The following is a 23,264-nucleotide window of genomic DNA, read 5'->3' as shown; positions in this document are numbered from 1 at the left end:
ACGGATTTTCTTTATATAGTCATGTTGTATGCGAGATGTCTTTACGCGAAACTAACACTTGTACACTGTTGAAAGCGCAAAAATGTCCGTTTTTCATGGAATCAACAGAAATAAAGTTTAAGTTAAAGTTAATTAAACCCATAGAAAATGAAACTTGAGCTACATGTCTCGACAGTGTCACACTATGTAGTTTATCAGATATAAATAATTTTATCTTAAAAAAAAAAAAAAACAAAAAATAAGGCAACTCACTCAAACTCGCTGATACCTCATCACCATGGAAACCTTTTATATAAAGAGAATTTCGATATGAGTTTGCGCGATTTACGAGCTCTGCAGGGCAGTTGCGAGATTTAATGAGTTGATGTAGAATGTTCTTATGAATTATTTTATACTGTTGCTTACTGTTGCTGGTGAATTTAATTTGACAACACATGGCAATATTGCTAAGCCTCCTTTCTGCGCAGTAACTCTGGTATTGTTTTTGGTAGTGAAATGTATCTGACTAGAATCCCCAAAATGGTTTTTTATTGGGGACATTTTACTAAAGTCTGAAAAAGGTAAAAGTTTTTATTTGGTAAAATTCACTAGTTGGTGTTTTAATATCACTGAATGGATAAGTTAAACCGTCACACAAAAATAAAAACGTTTGTACATTTGATTAAATAAATAAATAAATGTAAGGCGCGATAACCTCCGAAGAGATCTAAGGCCGAGCTTCTCTTCCAATTTGCGTCGTGCTCCTCTTGATTTTCCCTACAAATTGGCCGGACGGGACCTATATGTTTTATGCCGACTCCGAACGGCATCTGCAAGGCAGATGAGTTTTCACTGAGAGCTTTTCATGGCAGAAATACACCCGGAGCGCTTGCCAAACACTGCCGAGGGGCGACCCCGCTTAGAAAAATTTTCTTCTAATTTAAAAACCTTATTTCTAAAATTTTTGATGTTGCTTTGCCCGGGGTGCGAACCCAGGGCATACGGTGTGGTAGGCGGAGCACGCTACCATCACACCACGGTGGCCGCCACATGTACATTTGATTAGACCCATGTATATTGGGGCGCCGCACTATGTTTCTATTATAGATCAATCCTTTTAATAGATTTTGATATGCTGAGTTCGAATACGTAAAAATGGGGTATCGCTTCACACAAACATTTTCACTTAAAGTACGAATGAAGTTTACGATATTGGTCTGTGTTACAAATTATATTAACGAATTTTTATATCGTTACAAATTACCTATTATATCTGAGGAATTTTCAAATACTGTCTTAAAGTTCATAAAGTTTCCAATATGAAAAAAGGCAAAATCAAATAAAAGTTTCAAAAATTAGTATTGAAAAACGTGTTTAAAAGCGTAATATTTGCAATTTTTTTAGACGTTTTTTAACTGTAAAATAAAACCGAAATCAATTTTTTAATTCCAAATTATATAGATTTTAAGATGCTGAACCCGAATGTGTAAAAAATATATAAGTTATAACAATAATTTTCGCGAAAAGTATCAGCAAAGTGTGTAACATCCTATTAGTGCAATTTATATGAGCGAAAATGCTTAAATGCTCTGGTTAATTTTTAAAAAGTTAAATGTAGCTCATATAAAATGCACTGAAAACCTATCAATCGCATATACATAATTTGGCGACCTTTAACGTGAAAGTTTCTGTTGTAACCTATAACTTTTTTAAAAAATTCTAGTTAGTTACAAAATTGAGCATACAAATGGGCTTTCTTATTTTTTTCGAATTCATAAAAATAGACTACTATTCTGTTATCCAAATACAAGCTTACAATAATTGAAATTGCAAACAATATAATGCGTAATACTAGGTTCAAACACACACCAAATTGGCAATTTATACTGTTTGGGCAATTTATTACGCAATTTGTCATATAATAAATTGTAATAATAAATTGCCAATTTGAAAAAAATTGCGTAATAAATTGTTTCAAATTGCAAATGCAACATTGTAAAATGTGTTTATTGAGTATATTTAAACGTCAGTTACGCATGGCTGAACTATATGGTTGGCTCATCTCATCAGCTGATTTTATGTCTTTCATTTCACTGGAGTAGGGATTGTCAAAAGAAGATGGCAAAATCAAAATGAAACCAAAACATTGAACACATTTTCTTACAACACACAAAAATTTCAAAGTTTTATGTTTTCATTCCATTCCATTCACGTAATACCAACACGCACATTTTGACAGTCTCAACAAAGATATGTTGTTACTGTAGAGATGAGCCAACCAGCTATCAAATTACTATTGTGTAAGCTAAATAGAGTTTTATGAACACCACTCAATTTAAATCGAAATAGCCTCAATTTATTTTTCTGTTTGAACATAGTATAATGGACTAAAACTTAAAATAAAGCCCGAATTAAATGTCTCAAAATGAATTATACAGTTAATAAAATTAATGCAGTTTATAAAAATAATTCGATACATTTTTGTAAAACTGGTAGGCCCTCCTGCTGCATCGAAAACCGCTTGCATTGGCCGAGGAATCGATACCTAGGTTGCTTTCTTTTGTCATGATGGATTTAATAAATTGCATGCAACGCCACTAGCCCCCATAGAGCCCCACAACGTTACTGAGCCGACGCCGTGTTATACGGATCCAAATTTTTTTTGTTGTAGCTCCGTGTTTGGCCTTCTCCAAACAATTTTTCACCCGTCTGATTCACAAATATTTATTTTCGTTTCATCAGTAAACATTACGCTTTACCAAAACTTGGGGGTTTGTCAACATAAGGTTTTGCAAAGTCAAGTCTTTTCTTTCTATTCACAGCAAAGACAAATGTTTCTTTTCGAGCGATTCGTCCTCGTAAGTCATGCCTGCGGAGGATTCGACGCACTATTGCTGTTGATATTTTAGTTTTCATGGTTTTAGAAAGCTCTTGAGTCAGTCTTGGTACACTACTCTTCGGATTTATTTGCACTTTCCCGACAATATTTCGCTCATCACGTTCGGAAAACAACTTTTCGGCCTCTTTCTATGTAATTTTGCAATGTTCCTTCACACCTCTACTTATTTATAATTTTCTAATAGTTGCATCGATTTCAAAATAGGATTTACCCTCAAAACACAATTCAATGACTAATTTTCTTATTTCCATTATTTTTTCTTTTCGTGAGGTTTACATTCCCGAAAAATTATCGAACTAAACTGAATTATTTTTCACAAACTTTATGACAGTTTTTGAAATACTTTGAAGATTATTAAAATGTAAGGAAGACGAGAGAATTGTTATTTTTTGCAAGTGTGTACTCAATTTTGTGGTGAAGTTCAAGCGATATTTTTTTGGTTTGCGTACAAATTTTCGTTTTAACTTATTCAAACATGCATTAAAATCATATCTAATTTTTGCATAACAACCTCGGAGCTGCTTTATAACATAATGCAATGAAAAATATTTATGTACAACAATAGTTTTTTACAGGTGAGCTATTTAGTTTTCAAAGGGATGGTGTATACTCAATTTTGTGACTAACTGTAGGTAGAAATGTTGATGAGCGTGTAGGAATAATATTTGTTCATAAGTGTGAGTTTTTGTTGGCACAGCTGTTTCACTTCATAAACTTTTGAAATCTCGTGTCCTCCATCACAATATTTTACTAACGAAAGCCTTACTTTGAGGGATGAACGTAAGGGATACCATTGACACTGATAGTGACAGAAATGTTAAATTTCGTGAAAAAGTGTAGACAAATAATATTAAGTCTGGGCCTAAATTATAGGTACCCAAGCTAATAATCAATTGGAACTTTCCAGCACTGCTACAATTTAAGTAAAAACCTGTTAGGTTAGGTTAGGTTTAATTAGCCGGTCAATAAAGATCTCACATAGGCTGAATGTGTCCACAGTGTTACCAGAATTTGTTTGAGGACCAAACGGAAGAACCCCAATTAGGTGCCAGGACATACGTTATAGAATAACTCCGTCCTATTGGCCAATACCAGCAGTTTTCTAGGCGCCAGCTTAATTGATGCCTTGATATCTGGCACCATATTAAAAAGTGGTGTTCCGCTGGATAGTTTAGAGAGCGTGAACTTCAAGCTTGGAGTTACTACGGCCTTCTATGACAAAATTTTGAATCCAAATGTGTGGCCGGCTGATATTATTGTTCGGCCATTTCGTTTCTTCCAAGGTAAATTCAGCGACATGTAGTGCAATTGGATCTCATTCTAATAATTATCTTAATGTTCCTGTTAATGTGGATGATACCTCCCTAAAATGCTACTTCCAAAATATGGGTGGTATGCGCACAAAATCTAAAGAAATTCTGTCAGTAACGTCCCGTTTGGACTATGATGTATTCGTCCTCGTTGAAACATGGCTGAATAGTGACTTTTTTGACGAAGAGTTTTTTTATCCTTGTCTTTTTCATACCTTTCGGAAAGATAGGGACTCTGTAAAGACTGGGCATCGGAAAGGAGGTGGAGTTCTCATCGCCATAAAAAGAAATCTACGCTACTCGGAATATTAACTTTTACACAATGATTCGTTAATTGACCAACTCTGTGTTCGCATAATCGGTTCCGCTGGATCTACATTCACTTCTGTATCTTATACTCCACCAAATAGTGCGGAAAGCTTATATAACTCTCGCATTGAAAACATTGTTAATATTTGCGAATGTAACTGTGATGCTCATTTTTGTATTCTCGGGGATTTTAACTTACCCGATTTTACTTGGTTAGATCTCCAAAATAATGGTATTATGTTTCCGGCTAATGTTACGCGTACTCTTTATATAAATTTTATAGATAGCCTCTTAAGTTGTAATCTCATTCAAATTAATAATGTATTTAATGCACTTGCTAAGCTTTTAGATCTTGTTTTTGTTGACGAGAATTCGCCTTTTAGCCTCTATGAAAGAATTTTTCCGTTGTGGGAACCTGATACGCATCATGTTCCGCTCATCATTACCCTTTTTATACCTTTCATGAACATGAAATGGTATATTAACTTTGGTCCGATGTTTGTAACGTTGAGAAATATAGAAGATAGACTCACCATTAAGTATACCGAATTGATCAGGGCGACGAACTGAGTTGATATAGCCATGTCCGTCTCTCCGTCCGTCTGTCTGTTTGAACGCAAACTAGTGCCTCAGATTTTGAGATATCTCAATGAAATTTGGCACAAGGATGTATTTTTGTATTATATTAGACATTTGTCGGATCCGGTAGGATCAGACCACTATAACATATGTATATCTCCCATACAACCGATAGTTCAGATAAAACGATTTTGGGCATTTCTGCCGCAATTTAGAAAGTATAAACGTGAAACTCGGGATATATATTCTAATATTTCTTAGAAGATATCCTGAAAAAATCACTTTGATCGGAGCTATATATAGTATTGTTACGAATATTAGCAAAACTATGGAGTGCTGCCAGCTCTAAGCCGATGCTAAGCAGTGACGTGAATGCACATCAATAATTCAATCATTATGTATCAACATAAACGAAACAATAACTGCGTCTACATATATGTACCATGTACGTATACGAGCAGCGGAGAGTCAATGCACTAACACATGCATATATCTGAGATACTCCTATAAGTATGCAATGAGAAAAACTATAAAATTGTGCAATTGTAGTTACAGCTGAGAAGTTTGAGAGCACATGGACAATGCTAGTAGATTCTAGAAGATGCGAACGAGGAAACCAGAGAGTATAAAAGGCTGCAGATGTAGAGGCACTGGAATTCAGTTTGATTTGAGTTGTCAAGCAGTTACGACTAAGACGATATCTAGCGAGCAATAGCAGTATTATTTTGAAAGTCAGTTTCATTTAAGCTATCAGTTTGGTTATTAAGCTATTCGTTGCACACTTTGAGTGTTATTGTGAAGTATTTTAATAAAGGCCATTTTTCCATTATTCAATATTGGAGTTATTTATTCAACAGTTTAGCGATACGAGCCTAGCAAAAGGGCAAATAAGAGGATTTGCAAGCAAATTCGTTACAGTTTATATCCCATACAACTGATCGTTCAGATGAAAGATTTTTGACAATTTCTCCCTTTATTTCCAATATAAAAACGCTAAACTTGGTGATATTAATCTAATATATCATCGAAGGTTTTAAGAAAAAATCATTTTGATCGGAGCTATATATAATATATATCCCATACAACCGATCGTTCAGACATAAAGATTTTTGGCCATTTCTCCCTTAATTTAGAAAGTATAAACGTGAGACTTGGTGATATATATTTTAATATATCACAGAACATTTTCTGAAAAAATCACTTTGATCGGAGCTATATATAGTATGTATCCCATACAACCGATCGTTCATATAGAAAGATTTTTGGCAATTTCTCCCTTAATTTCCAATATAAAAACGTTAAACTTTGTGATATTTATTCTAATATATCATAGAATATTTCCTGAAAAAATCACTTTGATCGGAGCTATATGTATATTAGGGCGGGTCGATTTAAAAATCGCTCATTGCTCTGTGAAAATCGTATTCTAGGGATCAAAATAAGAAACTTTGCCGAAGGAATTCTGATGTCCCCCCCTTTGGGTCGAACTTTTGGGTAGGGGCAATTTCAATTCTACCTACTGTGTCTTGTGGTGGCTTAAAAAAACAACACAAGCAATTTTACGACATGCAAATGCATCACAGTGATGCCTTGGTTTTAAAAGGGGGTTGTAAAAACGCTAATTTCTAATAGTTTTTTTTTATTTCTTTTCTATTACTAAGTTAAATTCATTTTTTCATTTACATATGTTCTGACTAAATAAATTTCTAAAGCGAAAAATAAACTCCAAAAAGAAAAAACATAGGCATTTCAAAGTGGGATTTTTACAAAATTTTCCCCTACGACCCAAAGAGGGGGACATCAGAATTTGTTTTAGAGGTATGGTTCCTTCGGCAAAGTTTCTTATTTTGATCCCTAGAATATGATTTTCACAGAGCAATGGGCGGTTATTTTTCTTCCCCACAAATCGACCCGGCGTAATATATATAGTATATACCTATCCCATACAACCGATCGTTCAGATAGAAAGATTTTCGGCCATTTCTCTCTTAGTTTCGAATATAAAAACGTGAAACTTGGTGATATATTCTAATATATCATAGAAGATTTCCTGTAAAAATCATTTCGATCGGAGCTATATATAATATATATCCCATACCGATCGTTCAGATAAGGGGGTTTTTTGCCATTTTTTATTTTATATTCATCTTAAAAATCGTTTAGGTATGTAGATCTTTTCACTATATGTTTCTTATCTTATACATCCGATTATTTGGAGATTACGAACGGGATAAGATTATTGTTCAGCCCCATTCATGAAAGGTATTAAGTCTTCGGCACTGCCGATGACAGTCCCGTCCTTACTTGTTAATATTGTTTCCATCCCGGTTTCTTCGGATTTAAGTAACCATTCTTTTAATTTACGGTCAACTGACTTTAGTGAACTAAATAATACTTTTGGTGATATACCCTGGGAAACTATTTTGCAGTCTAATGATGTTAGTGTCTGTTTCGAGATTTTCTTGAGGACGTTGGCTCAGGTTTTTTCTGATAAGGTGCCTCGGCGAGTCCCCAAAATGCATAAATTACCCTGGCACAATATTACTCTCAAAAAGTTGAAAAACAAACGTAATAAATATGAAAAATTGTACAAGGCTGATTCTTCGAATTCTGCTCTTAGAGATCAGTATTTAAACAGTGTGAAGGAATTCAATGTTCTTGATAAATTTGTATATACTAGGTATATGAATAAGGTAGAATAGGAGTTGAAAGAAAATCCAAAAGCATTTTGGAATTTTATTCGGTCCAGGCGTGGTTCTTCCAATAATCCTATTTGCATGAAGTACAATGACAATTGATCACAGTCTCTAAATGACACTGTTGAATTTTTTGCAGAATTTTTCAAATCTAATTTCGAAGATGAAGTTACTATTCAGGATACCCTCCACCTAGCTCATACTTATTGGAACGCATAGATTTCGGTTCACTGTCATTATCTGTGCAGGATGTCAGTAAAGCTATGTGCATGTTAGAGCCTTCGCTAAAATGTGATCCTGATGGACTTTGTGCATTTGTTCTGAAGCATTGTAGCTCAACTTTATGCATTCCTCTTTGCTACATATTTAATTTTTCTCTATCTTCTGGCTGATTTATTGACAGGTGGAAGTCCGCGTCAATCACGCCGATCTTTAAGTCTGGAAATAAGAATGATGTCTCTAATTACAGACCCATTGCCAAGCTTTCAGTTCGCACTAAGCTTTTCGAAATAATTATTAAGGAAAAACTTTTCTTTGTTGTTAAGAGCATTATAGATCCGCGCTAACATGGGTTTGTTTCTGCTCTCTCTACAGTCACTAATTTGGTTTCTTTTTCTAACTTTTGCAAATCAGCCTTTAAAGTCGGTTCGCAGGTGGATACCATATATACAGACTTTTCCAAGGGATTTGACAAGGTGTCTCATCAGCTTCTACTGACGAAATTGGAGTTCATTGGTTTCCACTCGGTATGATTGAGTTGGTTGAAGTCTTATCTGTCTAATAGATCCCTTTGTGTTGATATTGAGAATTGTAACTCGCACACTTTTGTGGCAACCTCTGGGGTTCCTCAGGTTAATATCCTTGGGCCGCTCTTGTTCGTTCTATTTATCAATGACATTGATGCTTGCTTTCAGTTTTTCAATTTTCTACTTTATACTGATGACCTGAAGATCTTTCGTAGGATTGATAGTCCTTCAGATGTTTTCCTTTTGCAGCGTGACCTGAATAATCTAGTTGATTGGTGTAATACTAACATGCTCTACCTAAACGTTAAAAAATGTTTTCACATGTCTTTCTCGAAGTCAAGTAATAATTTTGTTTCACATTTCTATTTAGGAAGTACTCTCTTGAATGCAGTCAATGAATTTGTTTATCTTGGTGTTGTATTTGATACTCATTTTTCTTTTGTTAACCATATCTGTTATTTTCTTCCGAAAGCTTATCGTTATGCTAAGGACTTTAAGGATCCCTATACCAGGAAGACTTTATATATTTGCTTGGTTCGCTCAAAGCTTCTATTACACTGGTCGACGGCCAAAATTTACCAGTTACGCCGAGACAGCTTCAACATACCGAGCGAGTTCATATACGGGTGCAATAGAAAAAAATTTTTATTTTCTTTTATCAACTTGTAATTAAAAAATAGTTTGTGTTTGTTTGTTTTAATGGTGTGTTCAATTTATTCTTATTACTAAGAATTCGTGAGCTTAACACCGGTTTATAATAATTGAATATTCAATATAATAATTGGAAAACTAAGGATGGGTGCAAGTTCACCTGAATAGAGCTGATACATTTTCATTATCTAGGCAACTCCTTCCATGGATCCATCATGGGGTATATCCATTTCATACTTGCATATCTGTAATTCCAAATACAAACAAGCAAGGAAGACTAAGTTCGGGTGTAACCGAACATTACATACTCAGGTGAGAGCTTTGGAAGCAAAATAAGGGAAAATCACCATTTAGGAAAATGAACCTAGTGTAACCCTGCAATGTGTTGTGAGGACCCCAAAACCGAGGGTTTTGTACCCTCACAACATATACCTATTTTTCATTTTTCTTACATACATGTTATACAAGAATTGAATTTAACTCTGAATTTAACATTTATACATTTTTATGACATGAATTATACCTTTATGAATTACACGTCAAAACAAATACATGCGGTCGCATATTGAATTATTATTTACTAAATTGAAGGATAAACCAGACTTGCGCACTTTTGCACGCAAGCACAATATTTACATTTTTCGCCCACATAAGTTTCAAATATAGGTCACCCTAACATACACTAAAACATTTGGAAGGCAAATGGAAATGCACAAAAACATAAAATTATGCCGGTCAACCAACCCTTTGCGCATCCAATGCACTCAGCCACAAATACAACATACATAATAATTTGGATAAACAAAGATCAGCAGTAAAAGTCGCCAAACTAAGCGCTGCTACTAATTGGGACTTTTCTCTACATACTTACGTACAAGCATACGACACACCAACGCACGCGCTAAGCAGAAGCCGAAAGCATCAAACGAGGCCAACGCACCATCAAAACCAAGTGACAGCGAACATACGCATAAACACAAACGATCGAATTCGATAGGTAAAGCAAAGACTGGAAAACACGGCAGGCATACAACAAGCGTACGTACGAGATTTGGCACATTGTTCGCTATGTATATTAGGGCTCCCAAAAAATTGGATATGATATGCCGGGATAGCGGATCGCCATACATCATCGAAAATATGCATATATGTATATATACCGATGTACCACCATATGTATGATAATGGAAAGAGGGAAAACGCATGTTAGCATGTAAGCGTATGTATGTACCAATAGACAACAGCGAAAGTAGCGTTAACTAGAATTCGATTTTTGCATTTCCACCTTTTATAATTGTTATTGTAAAATTACTGGCTGCCTGCGTGCAGTCCTACATAATTTTATAACTGAGGAATTATTACAATGAATTGTTTTTAGGAAATAACTGTCCATCGGCGTAGAAAATCGTATATAAGGGCGGCAAATTAACTTGTAAGATCAGAAGCTAGGAGATAGGCATACGAGTCAGTGGGCTTCTACCACTGACCAACACGACCTGAAGGTTTCTACTTCATTTCGTGAATTATTTTATATTCAGTAGGAGGTTTCTACTCCAACTGACGGAGAGCTAGCAGAGGGGTTCTACCTCAGCTACTCTTATTTAGACAGGGACAAAGAATAGGAGTAGCTCTTAAGGATATCGATCCCTTTTTAAATAAACTTTATAACGTTTTCAGAACTCCTTTGTCTATTTATTTTCATCGGAATAGGTTCCCCCACCAAATATAGGAACCCTGGACGGACTGGGCATACCTCAGCAGGAATTAGTCCGTCACATATGGCGCCCGAGCAGGAGTTGGAAAGAGTGGGACTCATTCAAGAAAGATTTCCTAAAATTTTTCCTCAGCTCCAGATATTTTGAACAGTTGGACGACGAGATACGGGCACGCATGCAAAGACCAGGAGAGAAGTTCAAGGATTATGTACTAGCACTACAAGGGTTGATGCGACATGCCAACTACACCGAAGACAAAAAGCTAAACCGCATATACAGGAACTCCCACAGAGAAATTCAGCTGTATGTTAAAAGAGGCGAGATCAGCAGCCTGGAAGAATTGGTAAGTTTGGTAGAAGATTATGAAAATATTACCCCTGACAGAGATCCGATGCGACCAACGGCAAGACCATTTGTACCAAGGCGCCCAGAAGAACGTTACCAATATATACAGGCAGAGGAGCGGGAACAGCAGACAGAGAAACAACCATCCCAGAAATCAGACCCGGCACTAAGATACATCGATACAAACACGGCGTGCAGACGATGCGGAGGAGGCGGCCATGTCGCATACGGTTGCCGTAGCACTCGCATCGAATTCTGCTGGACATGCGGAAAAGTAGGCACACTCACACGAAATTGTTGTAGACGAACGCAGGGAAACGGCCAGAGACCTCATTGGCAACGAGGAGTGGGGTCTCCCCAAACGCAACCTCGGGAAAACTAAACACGTTAAGACATACAAAGGGCCGGATCTTGGCGAATATTACGGTGAATGGCAAAGAGGTAGTAGCAGCAATCGACACAGGGGCGACGCGAAGCTTTGTGAGTGGAACATTGACAAGAAGGCTGAAGACAGGTATATTCAAGGCGATAGAAACACGAGTGATACTGGGAGATGGCAAACCTAAGACGATCATAGAAGCGGTAGATGTAGAAGTGAGAATGAGTAACCAAGTGCTGCGAAATGAAATGCTAATCCTACCAGGACTAGTCGACGAAGTGGTGCTTGGAACGGATTACCTAGCGAAGGTGAACATGGAGATGAGATGCGGAGAACAAACGCTAACCTTGAACACAAACAATCAGGAGGAGGATGCGGTCACTTGTACAACAATGGTCGAAAGTAGAAATGAAAGAAGTCACAAAGATAACAGCCTAAAAGTTGCGATAACAGACGAGTCGGTGAGTAAATTTCTCAACAAAGAATTACAAATGTTCCAGGAAATGTCAGGTGTATCCAACGTGGCCACGCACAAGATAGTGATGAAAGACGACCGCCCCATAAAACAAAGATATTACCCGAAGAATCCCAAGATGCAAGAGATTATTAATAAGGAAATCGATGAGCTTATCGAGAAAGGTTACATCGAACCTTCTAGAAGCCCGCACAGCGCACCAATAGTTTTGGCAAGGAAGAAAAATGGTAAATGGAGATTACCGCCAACTAAACGCAAGGTCAGTACCAGACGCATACCCGTTACCCCGTATCCAACACATCCTGGATAGATTGAGAAGTGCTCGGTTTATCAGCAGCCTCGATTTAAAAAACGGATATTGGCAAATCCCCATGGAAGAAACAGCAAACAATACACCACATTCACTGTACCCGGACGTGGGCTATATCAATGGAAATTAATGCCGTTCGGTCTGCACTCAGCCCCAGCAACTTTCTAGAGGGCACTCGATCACGTTATAGGACCAGAGTTGGAACCTTACGCATTCGCATATCTAGATGACATCATCATTACGAGCAAAACATTGGAAGAACACATAATACACCTGGCGGAAGTATTTCAACGGCTGCGAAGAGCAAACCTTAAGATAAACCCGGAAAAATGTGAGTTTTTTAAGAAAAGTTTAAAGTATCTAGGTCATGTCGTTAGCAAGGAAGGCATTCACACGGACCCGGACAAGATAGCAGCCATCAAAGAGTTGACACCCCCAAACAATTTACTCGAACTACGGAGATTCCTAGGAGTGGTATCGTGGTACAGGAGATTCGTCTCAGACTTTTCACAAGTTTCACACCCGTTGACGTCAATGCTAAAGAAAGGTAGGAAGTGGAAGTGGTCGGAAGAGCAGCAGTCGGCATTCGAAGCATTAAAAGCCGCACTTACCCAAGCACCTGTACTAGCTTGTCCAGATTTTTCGAAGAAGTTTTGCCTACAGACGGATGCAAGCGATTTTGGCCTCGGAGCAGTGCTCACCCAAGGATCAGGCAGCGAAGAACGAGTGATTGCTTATGCGAGTCGCCGACTTAACAAGGCAGAAACAAATTATTCCCCGACAGAGAAAGAATGTTTGGCAATAGTGTGGGCGATAAGGAAGATGAGACCCTACCTAGAGGGATACACGTTCACGGTAATCACATACCACCTAGCTCTAAAATGGTTAAACGCAATAGACAGTCCGACGGGACGGATTGCTAGATGGGCACTAGAACTACAACAATACTCATTCGACGTACAGTACCGGAAAGGAAAGCTAAACGTGGTAGCAGATGCACTTTCGAGACAGCCGATGGACGAGCAACTAACTACGTTGACAGTAGAGCAAGGCAAAGACGAGTGCAAGTGGCTAAAAGCGAAGATTACAGAGGTAAGAAAGGCTCCGGAGAAATTCCCAGACTATGTGATCGAGGACGGAAAGCTCTACAGGAGAATAGAGAGTCAAGTTGATGGTGAAGACGCAGTACCGTGGAAGCTATGTGTACCGACCCCACAGAGACGCAGAGTGCTGGCGGAAATTCATGACACACCAAGCGCAGGACACATGGGCGTTCGAAAATCTATTGCACGAGCGACGACACGATATTACTGGCCCGGAATGTTCAGAGACGTAAGGAAGTACGTACAAAAATGTCATGGATGTCAGGTAAACAAACCTAGTCAACAACAGGCCGCGGGTAAGATGTTAACTAAAATTCCAGAAGAACCGTGGGCAACAGTGTGTGCAGACTTTGTTGGTCCAATGCCACGCTCAAAACATGGTAATACAATGGCATTAGTTTTCGTTGACAGATTTTCAAAATGGGTGGAGATAATGGCAATTAGAAAGGCAACAACAGAAAGCGTAGTACGAGGATTTAGAGAGAGAATTTTGGCACGATTTGGCATTCCAAAGGTATTAATCACAGACAACGGAGCGCAGTTCGTGAGCAAACGTTTTAAGAAGTATTTGGAGGAGCTTGGCGTAAAACACCAGCTGACAGCACCATACACACCGCAGGAGAATCCGACAGAAAGAGCGAACCGCAACATCAAGAGGATGATAGCACAGTTTTCAGGGAATGAGCAGAGAACATGGGACGAGCTGATACCAGATATAACACTCGCATTAAACACAAGCGTATGTGAATCGACAGGGTACAGTCCAGCGTATGTAGTACAAGGCAGAGAACCAAGGATTCCCAATAGCCTTTACGACGAGCATACATACGGTACAGGTGAGAGAGTAGCTAATCCAGCCGAGAAATCAATGAAGATGAAGGAGATATTCGAGATGGTACGACGGAAGCAAGAGCGAGCATCAGCAGAGCAAGCAAAGCATTATAATTTAAGAAGAAGGCAATGGCGACCGGCTATAGGCGACCTAGTGCTGGTAAAGGAGCATCAGCTGTCAAAAGCGGTGGATAACTTTGCAGCCAAACTAGCGCCCAGGTACAGTGGACCCCACCGGGTAACGAACTTTGTATCACCAGTGATCGTAGAGCTAGACAAAGTTTTCAGAGGAAGGAGGAGGACAGCCCACTTAAGTGAGCTGAAAGCATACCACGCAACAGACGCCGCCGACAATAATGAATCCATAAAGCAAAGGAATGAACAGGGTAACAAGAAGAACGCTAGTGAAGATCAAATCCCGTCAAAATCGTCCAATCGAACAACAAACAATATCCCCGAGGTACAACAACAGAGAGAGAACAGCGAGGTAGCCATCTGTGGTACGCTCACACGAGTCAGCGAAGATACCGAGAGACAACACGAAGAGGACCAAAGTCTGAGCCAACAACTGATAGTATATAAAGACGCTCAAGTGCAAAACAATACGGAGAATCAGGCATGAACATTTCCAGAAAATCAGGTACAGGTCGCTCGAGGAACCCAAGTACAGATCGCCAAAGGACCGATACCTGTAGCAAGATTACACCTAGGAAGACAGTTTGCTATAGCAGCCCTAAATGAACACACACCCAGAGACAGCTCCGGAATAACGGATTATTACGTGAGATTCTACTGCAACTCGAATCAAATCGGTAGTAACGTACACGCCCAACCGCAACAGTATCAAATCATACACGAAGAAATTTCATTTCAAGGAGTACCCGGACTTCGAATCAACCACTAAAGCCCGGTAAGCTCTAACCACAACTACATAATCACATAAATGCACTCCTTACTAGGCTTATTACATACCCCGTTTTTACGCAAAAAAAAAAGAAGAGAAAAAAAATCCACCATATACGGTGGGAACACCCTAAGGAAAATCCACCAGTTTTTCATTTAAAATATAGGCTGGAAGGGCAGCGCCGAGCAACAACATAGCAACATCCTGATGAAAGTTACAATAACTAATTTGGTAAGAAGGATTGGGTGATACCCGCTGCCAGGAAAAGTACCGTCTAGCGCGTCAGAAGAAAACATATATAAGCCCGGCCGCGGCAGTCCAAACCTCAAAGTATCGTAAAGCGAGTAATAATGAACACACATAAGTATTCCGAAGAACAAAGTAAAGGGTGCGAGTGGGCCCCATTGAAGATGCGGCTGCGACGAACGGCACCGGCTGCCACGTACGAAGAGGAAAGCAACGACGACAGTACCGAAGAGTATACGTCCGAACCCGAGGAGTGGGCCGTCGTTCGGGACCCTACACCAATCCCCATCTCCTCAGAGAGCGAGGACGAAGATGTCAACGAGCCACCACCAAAGCAGCAGGGTGAGCTTTCGATACGCCAGAACGATGAGGAGGTACAGGGCCGGGGGTTCGTCGAGTACAAGCGGCACGTCACCCTCCGAATGCGGATATACGAACCCAACACAAGGATGGAACCCCCGACCAAGTTGAGGATCGCGGAGGCGATAGGCGAAGCACCGAACCAAGACGACAGGAAAATATTAAGCCGTAAGGCCAACGGGGTCAACGGCAGCCCCAATGACAACAACGAGGACGATAACAAAGGATTTAGCCGTACGGCCAGCGGGGTCGACGGCAGCCCCGAAGACAGAGATAGCGACACATTGAGCATAATGGCCAGCGAGGCTGACGAAAACCACGACGACGCAGGCAGTATCGCAAGGGAGATAAGGCGCTGGCTGAACGAAGCCCAGACCAACCCACCGACATGCTGGGACAACCAATCCGGCATTGACCCACTACCCCAGGAACTCGTAGAGGAAATACAAAGGCACCTGGACCAACCAGGGCGACGTACCCGACAATCTTTCCGACGCAGTGTGGGCAAGCACTGCTTCCGAGTACGGATCACACGCACCGGCACGGTGACCGTAAGCTTCGCTGCGGTAGGTGAGGGGGGAGTGTGAGGACCCCAAAACCGAGGGTTTTGTACCCTCACAACATATACTTATTTTTCATTTTTCTTACATACATGTTATACAAGAATTGAATTTAACTCTGAATTTAACATTACACATTTTTATGACATGAATTATACCTTTATGAATTACACGTCAAAACAAATAAATGCGGTCGCATATTGAATTATTATTTACTAAATTGAAGGATAAACCAGACTTGCGCACTTTTGCACGCAAGCACAATATTTACATTTTTCGCCCACATAAGTTTCAAATATAGATCAGCGCCGAGTGTAAGACGAACTGGCGATGAGCGGTAGAACTGCGGATCTGCAAGCCGCATAAATTCGAATGGAACGGCAACCTTTGGATCCACATTGGATGGCGGACTCAACCGATAGTGGCCGTTGACCACGGCGGCTTGGGTAGTGACATGAGTCGTTGACCCGAACTTGCCGCGCAGAATAAGTGTGCATTGCCCTGGTCCTTGGCGCTCTAACTGCAAATCGCGTACCAGCTCTGCATCGACTATGGTGCTGGCGGCGCAGGGATCAATGATCGCACGTAGGTGCCCACGCGATTCGACGCGTACGATGGCCGTCGGCGCAATGGGCACGAAAGACCGCATTATGGGCGCTGGAGTGGCTGGGAGCAGCCGGTCGGTTCGGAAGCCTTCCGGTGTACCACGCGATAGTGCTTGCATATTTTGGGCGTCAGAATGGTATGGCGTTGATTTATCCCGCCGCTGCTGCGTGGTGGCAACGGCGCGCACCCACGTATTTGTTAAAGATTAGGTTAAGGCGAAAAAAAAGGAAGAAAATAAAAACACCAAAATGGTTTCGTATTAGTACAAGGGAATTCACAGTGTTTTTTATTCAATATGTATAAATACAACAAGTGTTAAGGAAATTTATTAACAGATGTTGTGAAAATGAAAATGTTAAAGATATTTGGGAAATTATTTTATGAATTTGACAACTTACGTGAACGGGCGATTACGTGTTCCTTTGCTGGCTGCTGGATCAAAAGAGGTCGAGCCTCTTCGCGACATGAGCCGATGAACCCGAGATACAGCTCCTTCGTTGGGTTTCCCGGCAACAAAGTTGCTATACCGCGGGCTCACAGCGGTAAAACTCTAAGATACATGCGTACTACCACTCACACATGCCTGTGTGTATTAGTAATCACAAGCATATGTGGGTGGTAGTAAACGAAGAAAATTATGTTACGAGGGGGGGGGGGGGGGAGATATATTTAGGCCTGTGGCCTAAACATACCGGCCCCCTTGCCGTAAGCAACAAAGAAAACATTAAAAAAAGGGATGCCACGTGATCGCACGTCCAGTAAGGCGCTAATGAAAGAAGGCAGTGCAGATGCGGACTGCAAGCACTGCACGCCAGATGGTTGACCTCACGTTTCGCTCTCCTGTGGAAAAAGAAAAGATGTTATTAAATACACGTACGTGGTTTTAAATCCCGTGCTGTAATTACTTATTTTTATGAAAGAACTCCTATTTTTGGCAGGCTCCTGAGACTACCAGCCCGAATACGGTTGGTTGGGTCAGGAGACCGCCAACTGTTGTTGCTGGCGTTTTGCTCACCATCAGTTCGGCGTATAGATCAGCGCCGAGTGTAAGACGAACTGGCGATGAGCGGTAGAACTGCGGATCTGCAAGCCGTATAAATTCGAATGGAACGGCAACTTTTGGATCCACATTGGATGGCGGACTCAACCGATAGTGGCCGTTGACCACGGCGGCTTGGGTAGGTACATGAGTCGTTGACCCGAACTTGCCGCGCAGAATAAGTGTGCATTGCCCTGGTCCTTGGCGCTCTAACTGCAAATCGCGTACCAGCTCTGCATCGACTATGGTGCTGGCGGCGCAGGGATCAATGATCGCACGTACCAAGTGTAGGTGCCCACGCGATTCGACGCGTACGATGACCGTCGGCGCAATGGGCACGAAAGACCGCATTATGGGCGCTGGAGTGGCTGGGAGCAGCCGGCCGGTTCAGAAGCCTTCCGGTGTACCACGCGATAGTGCTTGCATATTTTGGGCGTCAGAATGGTATGGCGTTGATTTATCCCGCCGCTGCTGTCTGCCGCGTTTGGACGACTTGGTCGGGCCTCCTTGGAGTCCAATGTCGCGGTGCCGCCAGTTGTCTCGTTCGTTTCGACGTTTGTTTGCTTTCGCCGCGCTTCTTTCATGCTGTAACAGCGGCCGGAAACTGCGCATCCCATGGTTGGCCGTTGACGGTCTTGTTGTCTCCGTTTTACTTCTTTCTTCCTCCGCCTTTGCTCTCTCCTCCTCCATTTCTTCCTCCTCCACCTGCTGAGCCCAGGATTTAGCCGGTCCCGACAGGTTGATTGACAACGCGTCGTCGGACGTATTGTCGTCGCTATTTGTGGCTGTCTCGTCGCATACCGGCCGACGCTCATCTAAATGAAGCGTGGTGTGGTGCTTCTCTTGGCACCTCTTGCAGCGATACTTGCTGCTACACTTGTTTACCCGGTGGAAGGGTGACAGACAGTTCGGACAGTACTTATATAGAAGCACTGCCCGCAACCTCTCTTCTGGAGATTTTTTCCGATATTCGGGACAGATTCGGAGACTATGGTCCCTGCCGCAAAGCTGGCAAGCGACGTCGAAACGCGTTGCGCCTCCCTCTGACTTGGCCAGTAAAGTTTGGTAGCGGGTCATGATCTGAAAGAATATTGATATCATTGATCATGCCCAAATTGAGGTTGGCGGAATGTTGTTTGGGTGGCGTAACCAAAAAAAAATTATCTCTAACATATTATCCAAAAAAAAAAACATTCTATTGAAATAAAAATTTAATTTAAATAAAAAGGACCATAATTAAATACTTATGCGCGCAGGGAAACGAAGAAAAAACGGCTTTAGCACGCATCCATGCGATGTGGCTGGTGCTTTAGTCATTCCACGTCATTTGACTGGTCATTTTACGGTCATAGGTTATATTCCTAGTCACATTTGCATGGGCGTGATTAGGTTTTGTGACCAAATTTTTGTGGGGATTTTATAATTTATTTTATGTCGGTAGATGTCGCCGAAGTAGTCCTAAAGATTTATTTTTGATTTGTGGTGAACTTTGTTTTCACAACAAGTGGCCTGCCACCACACGGAACGGTTCCAAACCTGGCTGAAAAGGTATTACAGAGTTGCACTTCCACCATTCAACATTATTTTTGACGTGTACTGTCAATAATGTTGAGATTCGTGGAATTAAGTATTTTAAATCTCGACCAAATGAATGATTGGTCGAGATATGTAATACGCGACATGTGTGGAGTGTTGTGCTCGATATGTCGTGCGGCATGTAATGCGTGACGTGTAGTGCGGCGTGTAGTGCATGACGTGTAGTGCGGCCTTTAGTACGTGGCGTGTAGTGTGCGCGATGATTGCGCATGAGGCCTAATGTCGGTGTTGCCGTGCATTGACTGTCAAAGAAAAGTGTAGACATTTGACATTTGTTACAATTTTTTTTTTTTTTTCATTTCCTGAATGGAAAAAAAAATCATTGATTTAAAACACGCGGTGGTGAGTATGGAGGCTAGAAGTTGTAGTCTTTTTTTCATTAATTAATTTTTCTTTCTCTTTTATTTGCAGGTATAACGATTGAGCACTAATATTGGACCACCAGTAAGGCTTTCATTACATTCATGAATTTGTTTATTCGTTTCAGCATAGATTTGACTTTTTTCATCATCCGTAAGCGGCTGACGCATAGATAAATCATAATAATTCTTTAATTCAGGTACTCTATCCGTAACATTTGTCGCATTTGCAACAGTTGGCCTTCCAACCTCGTAAGTTAAATCACAATGAGTGGTAGTTTCGTTTTTATCTTCAGCTTGCTGCGTCAAACCATTTAAATAAGCTGACGTTTGCTCAGCAGTTTGTTTCTTTTCCAAATTTGCTGCTGCTGCAGTTTTAAAATTTTCTGTATCAAGACAAAATTTGAGCAGAGCAAGTGCTTGTCTTGTATCAAGATATTGCACAAAACAACTTAAACAATTGGGATCGCACACTATTGCTGAAAGTGGCATAGCCAGCCGTGATGTATATCGGAATATATCATCATCCGATACCAAACTGTAGCCACACAAACTGCCACCGCAACTACCTACGCCATCAACGGTGCCATCATCTATTTCACTCTGTGCGAGTATTTCATCGCAAAAGCTGGAAGTCGATTTTAATGAATTGCGTTTAATACCAAACTTATTGTGCGTTGATTCGATTTCTGCTGTGTCGTTATTTTTAATTTGTGCATCCGGTTTGTTGAATGAATCATCAGACCATATTCCATGTCGGTGAAGTCCTTTCCGTTTCTTTAAATAATTCAGCATAGCAAACCCCGTCTACCGATGTCCCATATCCATTTAACAGGCAGTAATTAGCAAACTACGTTCCCTATTTCACTGTGCTGTGGCATATGCCTTTTAGGATTGAAGGATGCTGCCGTCTCAAGCTGCCGCTTTTTAAACAGCAGTTATTTGCCTTCTTGCCACCTTGTATGGTCCCGCCGTGAATTAACGCAAGAATCCAAAAACAAAAAAACATCAATTTAAAAGGTCCGCATATCATCTAAGGTTCAGATGATCATGCTCAGCACAACATTTCGTGTTGGTGGCCTAAGTAAGTTAAATTCTACAAAGGCAGCCCCTGCATACCAACAATTTGCTGCATCATATGGACTATCGAAGCAATTACAAACGTTCATATATCGCAAAAAATCAATTCTACGCTCTATAAGTAACAGGAAGTGCAGTCAGTAAAAAGTACAAGCGGAGAAAAGTCAGAAGCAGTACAAAAAATGCCAGAAGAACAGAAACCTCAAATTATATTTGTATTGTGTGGCCCCGGTGCTGGGAAAGGTACGCAATGCTCCAAAATTGTGGAACGCTATCAATTTGTACATTTATCTGCTGGTGATTTACTTCATGAGGAGCGTGTACGCGAAGTATCTGAATATGGTAGTTTAAGTGAAGAATATATACGTAATGGTAAAATTGTGCCTGTCGCAGTGACATGCTCACTGCTTGAAAAAGCAATGAAAAATTTAGGCAAGCAACGGTTCCTTATCGATGGTTTTCCACGCGATCAAGATAATCTCGATGGTTGGAAGCAACAAATGGGTGACAAAGTAGATTTGAAATTTGTCTTATTTTTTAACTGTAGTGAAGAGATATGTGTAGAACGTTGCTTGGCTTGTCGTCAAAGTGGTTCTGGCCGTAGTGATGATAATTTGGAGAGCTTGGAAAAAAACGTGTACAAACATCTAATAATGATTCAACGCCAATAATTAAACATTTTGAACACTTAGGACAAGTTAAACAAATCGATGCAAGTCCCAATGCCGATGAGGTATTCAAAAATGTTGAGCAAGTATTTGCTGCAACTGGTATCCAGTAAAATGTATCGGTTGGAAAATATAAAAAATACACACAGCTTAGCTATTAGATGCATATATGTAGTATATATGAGTACATACATACATCTGTGCATTTTATTTTTAGTAATACGAGTATTTCTTTATTGGCTAGCATCAAGTGAAAATCTGACCATATTTCCGCCAATAGGCTTTTATTGCATTTGGCTTGGTATTATGATTTGTTCGACATGTAAAATGCTCAAGACCAAGCACGAATTCATAGATTTTCGTATATGGTCTGGCCTATTTCTAAGCTACGGTGATCATAAGGTCGCAGCTGATATTTCTGAAAATATCTTTTTTTTTAAAAATAATCTTAAACCATATTTTTCAGTGGCAATTTAATAGTATCGCCGTTAATACCAAGCGGTTGGTTACCTCACTCTGAGTTAACCATTGTTTCATGCATATTTGTATTTGTTTCTCCTTTTGCATTCATGTATTCATCAGCACACATCTTTCCCGATTGGATTGTACTGGTTTCATTTGGTGTAAATGTACTTGCAAAATATCCATATAAAATGGATGATGCTGTTGCTACAGGTTGGCGTTTCTTAGACTTAAAGGTTCCAACCTTTTGTTCCTTTGTCGTCGGCAATGGTATTGAATTTTGTTTAAGCTGTCGTACTGCATTATATTTGCTAATACCGGGTTTTCTGGTACATCTAGCAGCTCGCAGTAATTGGCCTGGAATTTACACATATCTTATTCCACATTGCGTTACATTAAGCTGGGCAGTACACTTGCAGCTGGCACATTAGCATTACTAGGTTCATGTTTTGTGGCGTTGAATCGTACTCCTCAGAAATATGTTACCCTTTTACAGGTTGTTATTTGTCTAATGGCTGCCTGCATTCTTACATACCCTTATATGACTGCAAATTTCAAAGTTTCACCACGTTTTGGCAACTTAATTTCAATCGACGACAAGGATACAACATTAGTTGATGGCATCGATGGACATCGTAACATAAAGGGAACAGATAACGGTATACATATGAAAATTAATATATACCAAACATTTCCAGTGATGTTTTACAATTAAATTTTGTTAAAGGTACTTTGTCAATGGACCCCTGTATGGCATCAAATTTCCATGTCCGTGCCGGCGAACTTTTGACGTGGGTGCCCATTTCGGTATTAGATCGTGAGTGTTTTATTAATGTATGTATATGTAACAAAAAATTGAAAACCATTGGGAATACATACAAGTGAAAAATCTTCCTATCCCTCCATTGCCATAAATTGAAGTGCCATAAATTGAACATTTATGTTTTAACTCAGCATTTCTTTTAAATGTGTATACAGAATATCAGACTAAATATTAACATTCATTTTTACAAAAATCAAGTTAATTGAATAATTATGCAAACATGTTAAAATATGC

At 40.1% G+C, this 23,264-nt stretch overlaps 1 protein-coding gene across 9 annotated transcripts in view; it reads right to left on the bottom strand.

Annotated features, from left to right (window-relative positions):
• Positions 1 to 23,264, bottom strand: part of dpr19 (defective proboscis extension response 19) — a 1,424,328-nt gene that overhangs the window by 873,983 nt on the left and 527,081 nt on the right. For all 9 annotated transcript variants that reach the window (XM_067766273.1, XM_067766275.1, XM_067766272.1 and 6 more), the window contains one exon: positions 406 to 551. In XM_067766273.1, the coding sequence (XP_067622374.1) occupies positions 406 to 551 (146 nt within the window). The remainder of the gene's footprint in view (positions 1 to 405; positions 552 to 23,264) is intronic.

This window comes from Eurosta solidaginis, chromosome 2 (genome assembly GCF_040869045.1).
Source record: "Eurosta solidaginis isolate ZX-2024a chromosome 2, ASM4086904v1, whole genome shotgun sequence".
NCBI classification, from domain to species: Eukaryota; Metazoa; Arthropoda; class Insecta; order Diptera; family Tephritidae; genus Eurosta; species Eurosta solidaginis.
Note: the sequence above shows the minus strand (reverse complement) of the source record. Positions and strands in the feature narration are given on the sequence as shown.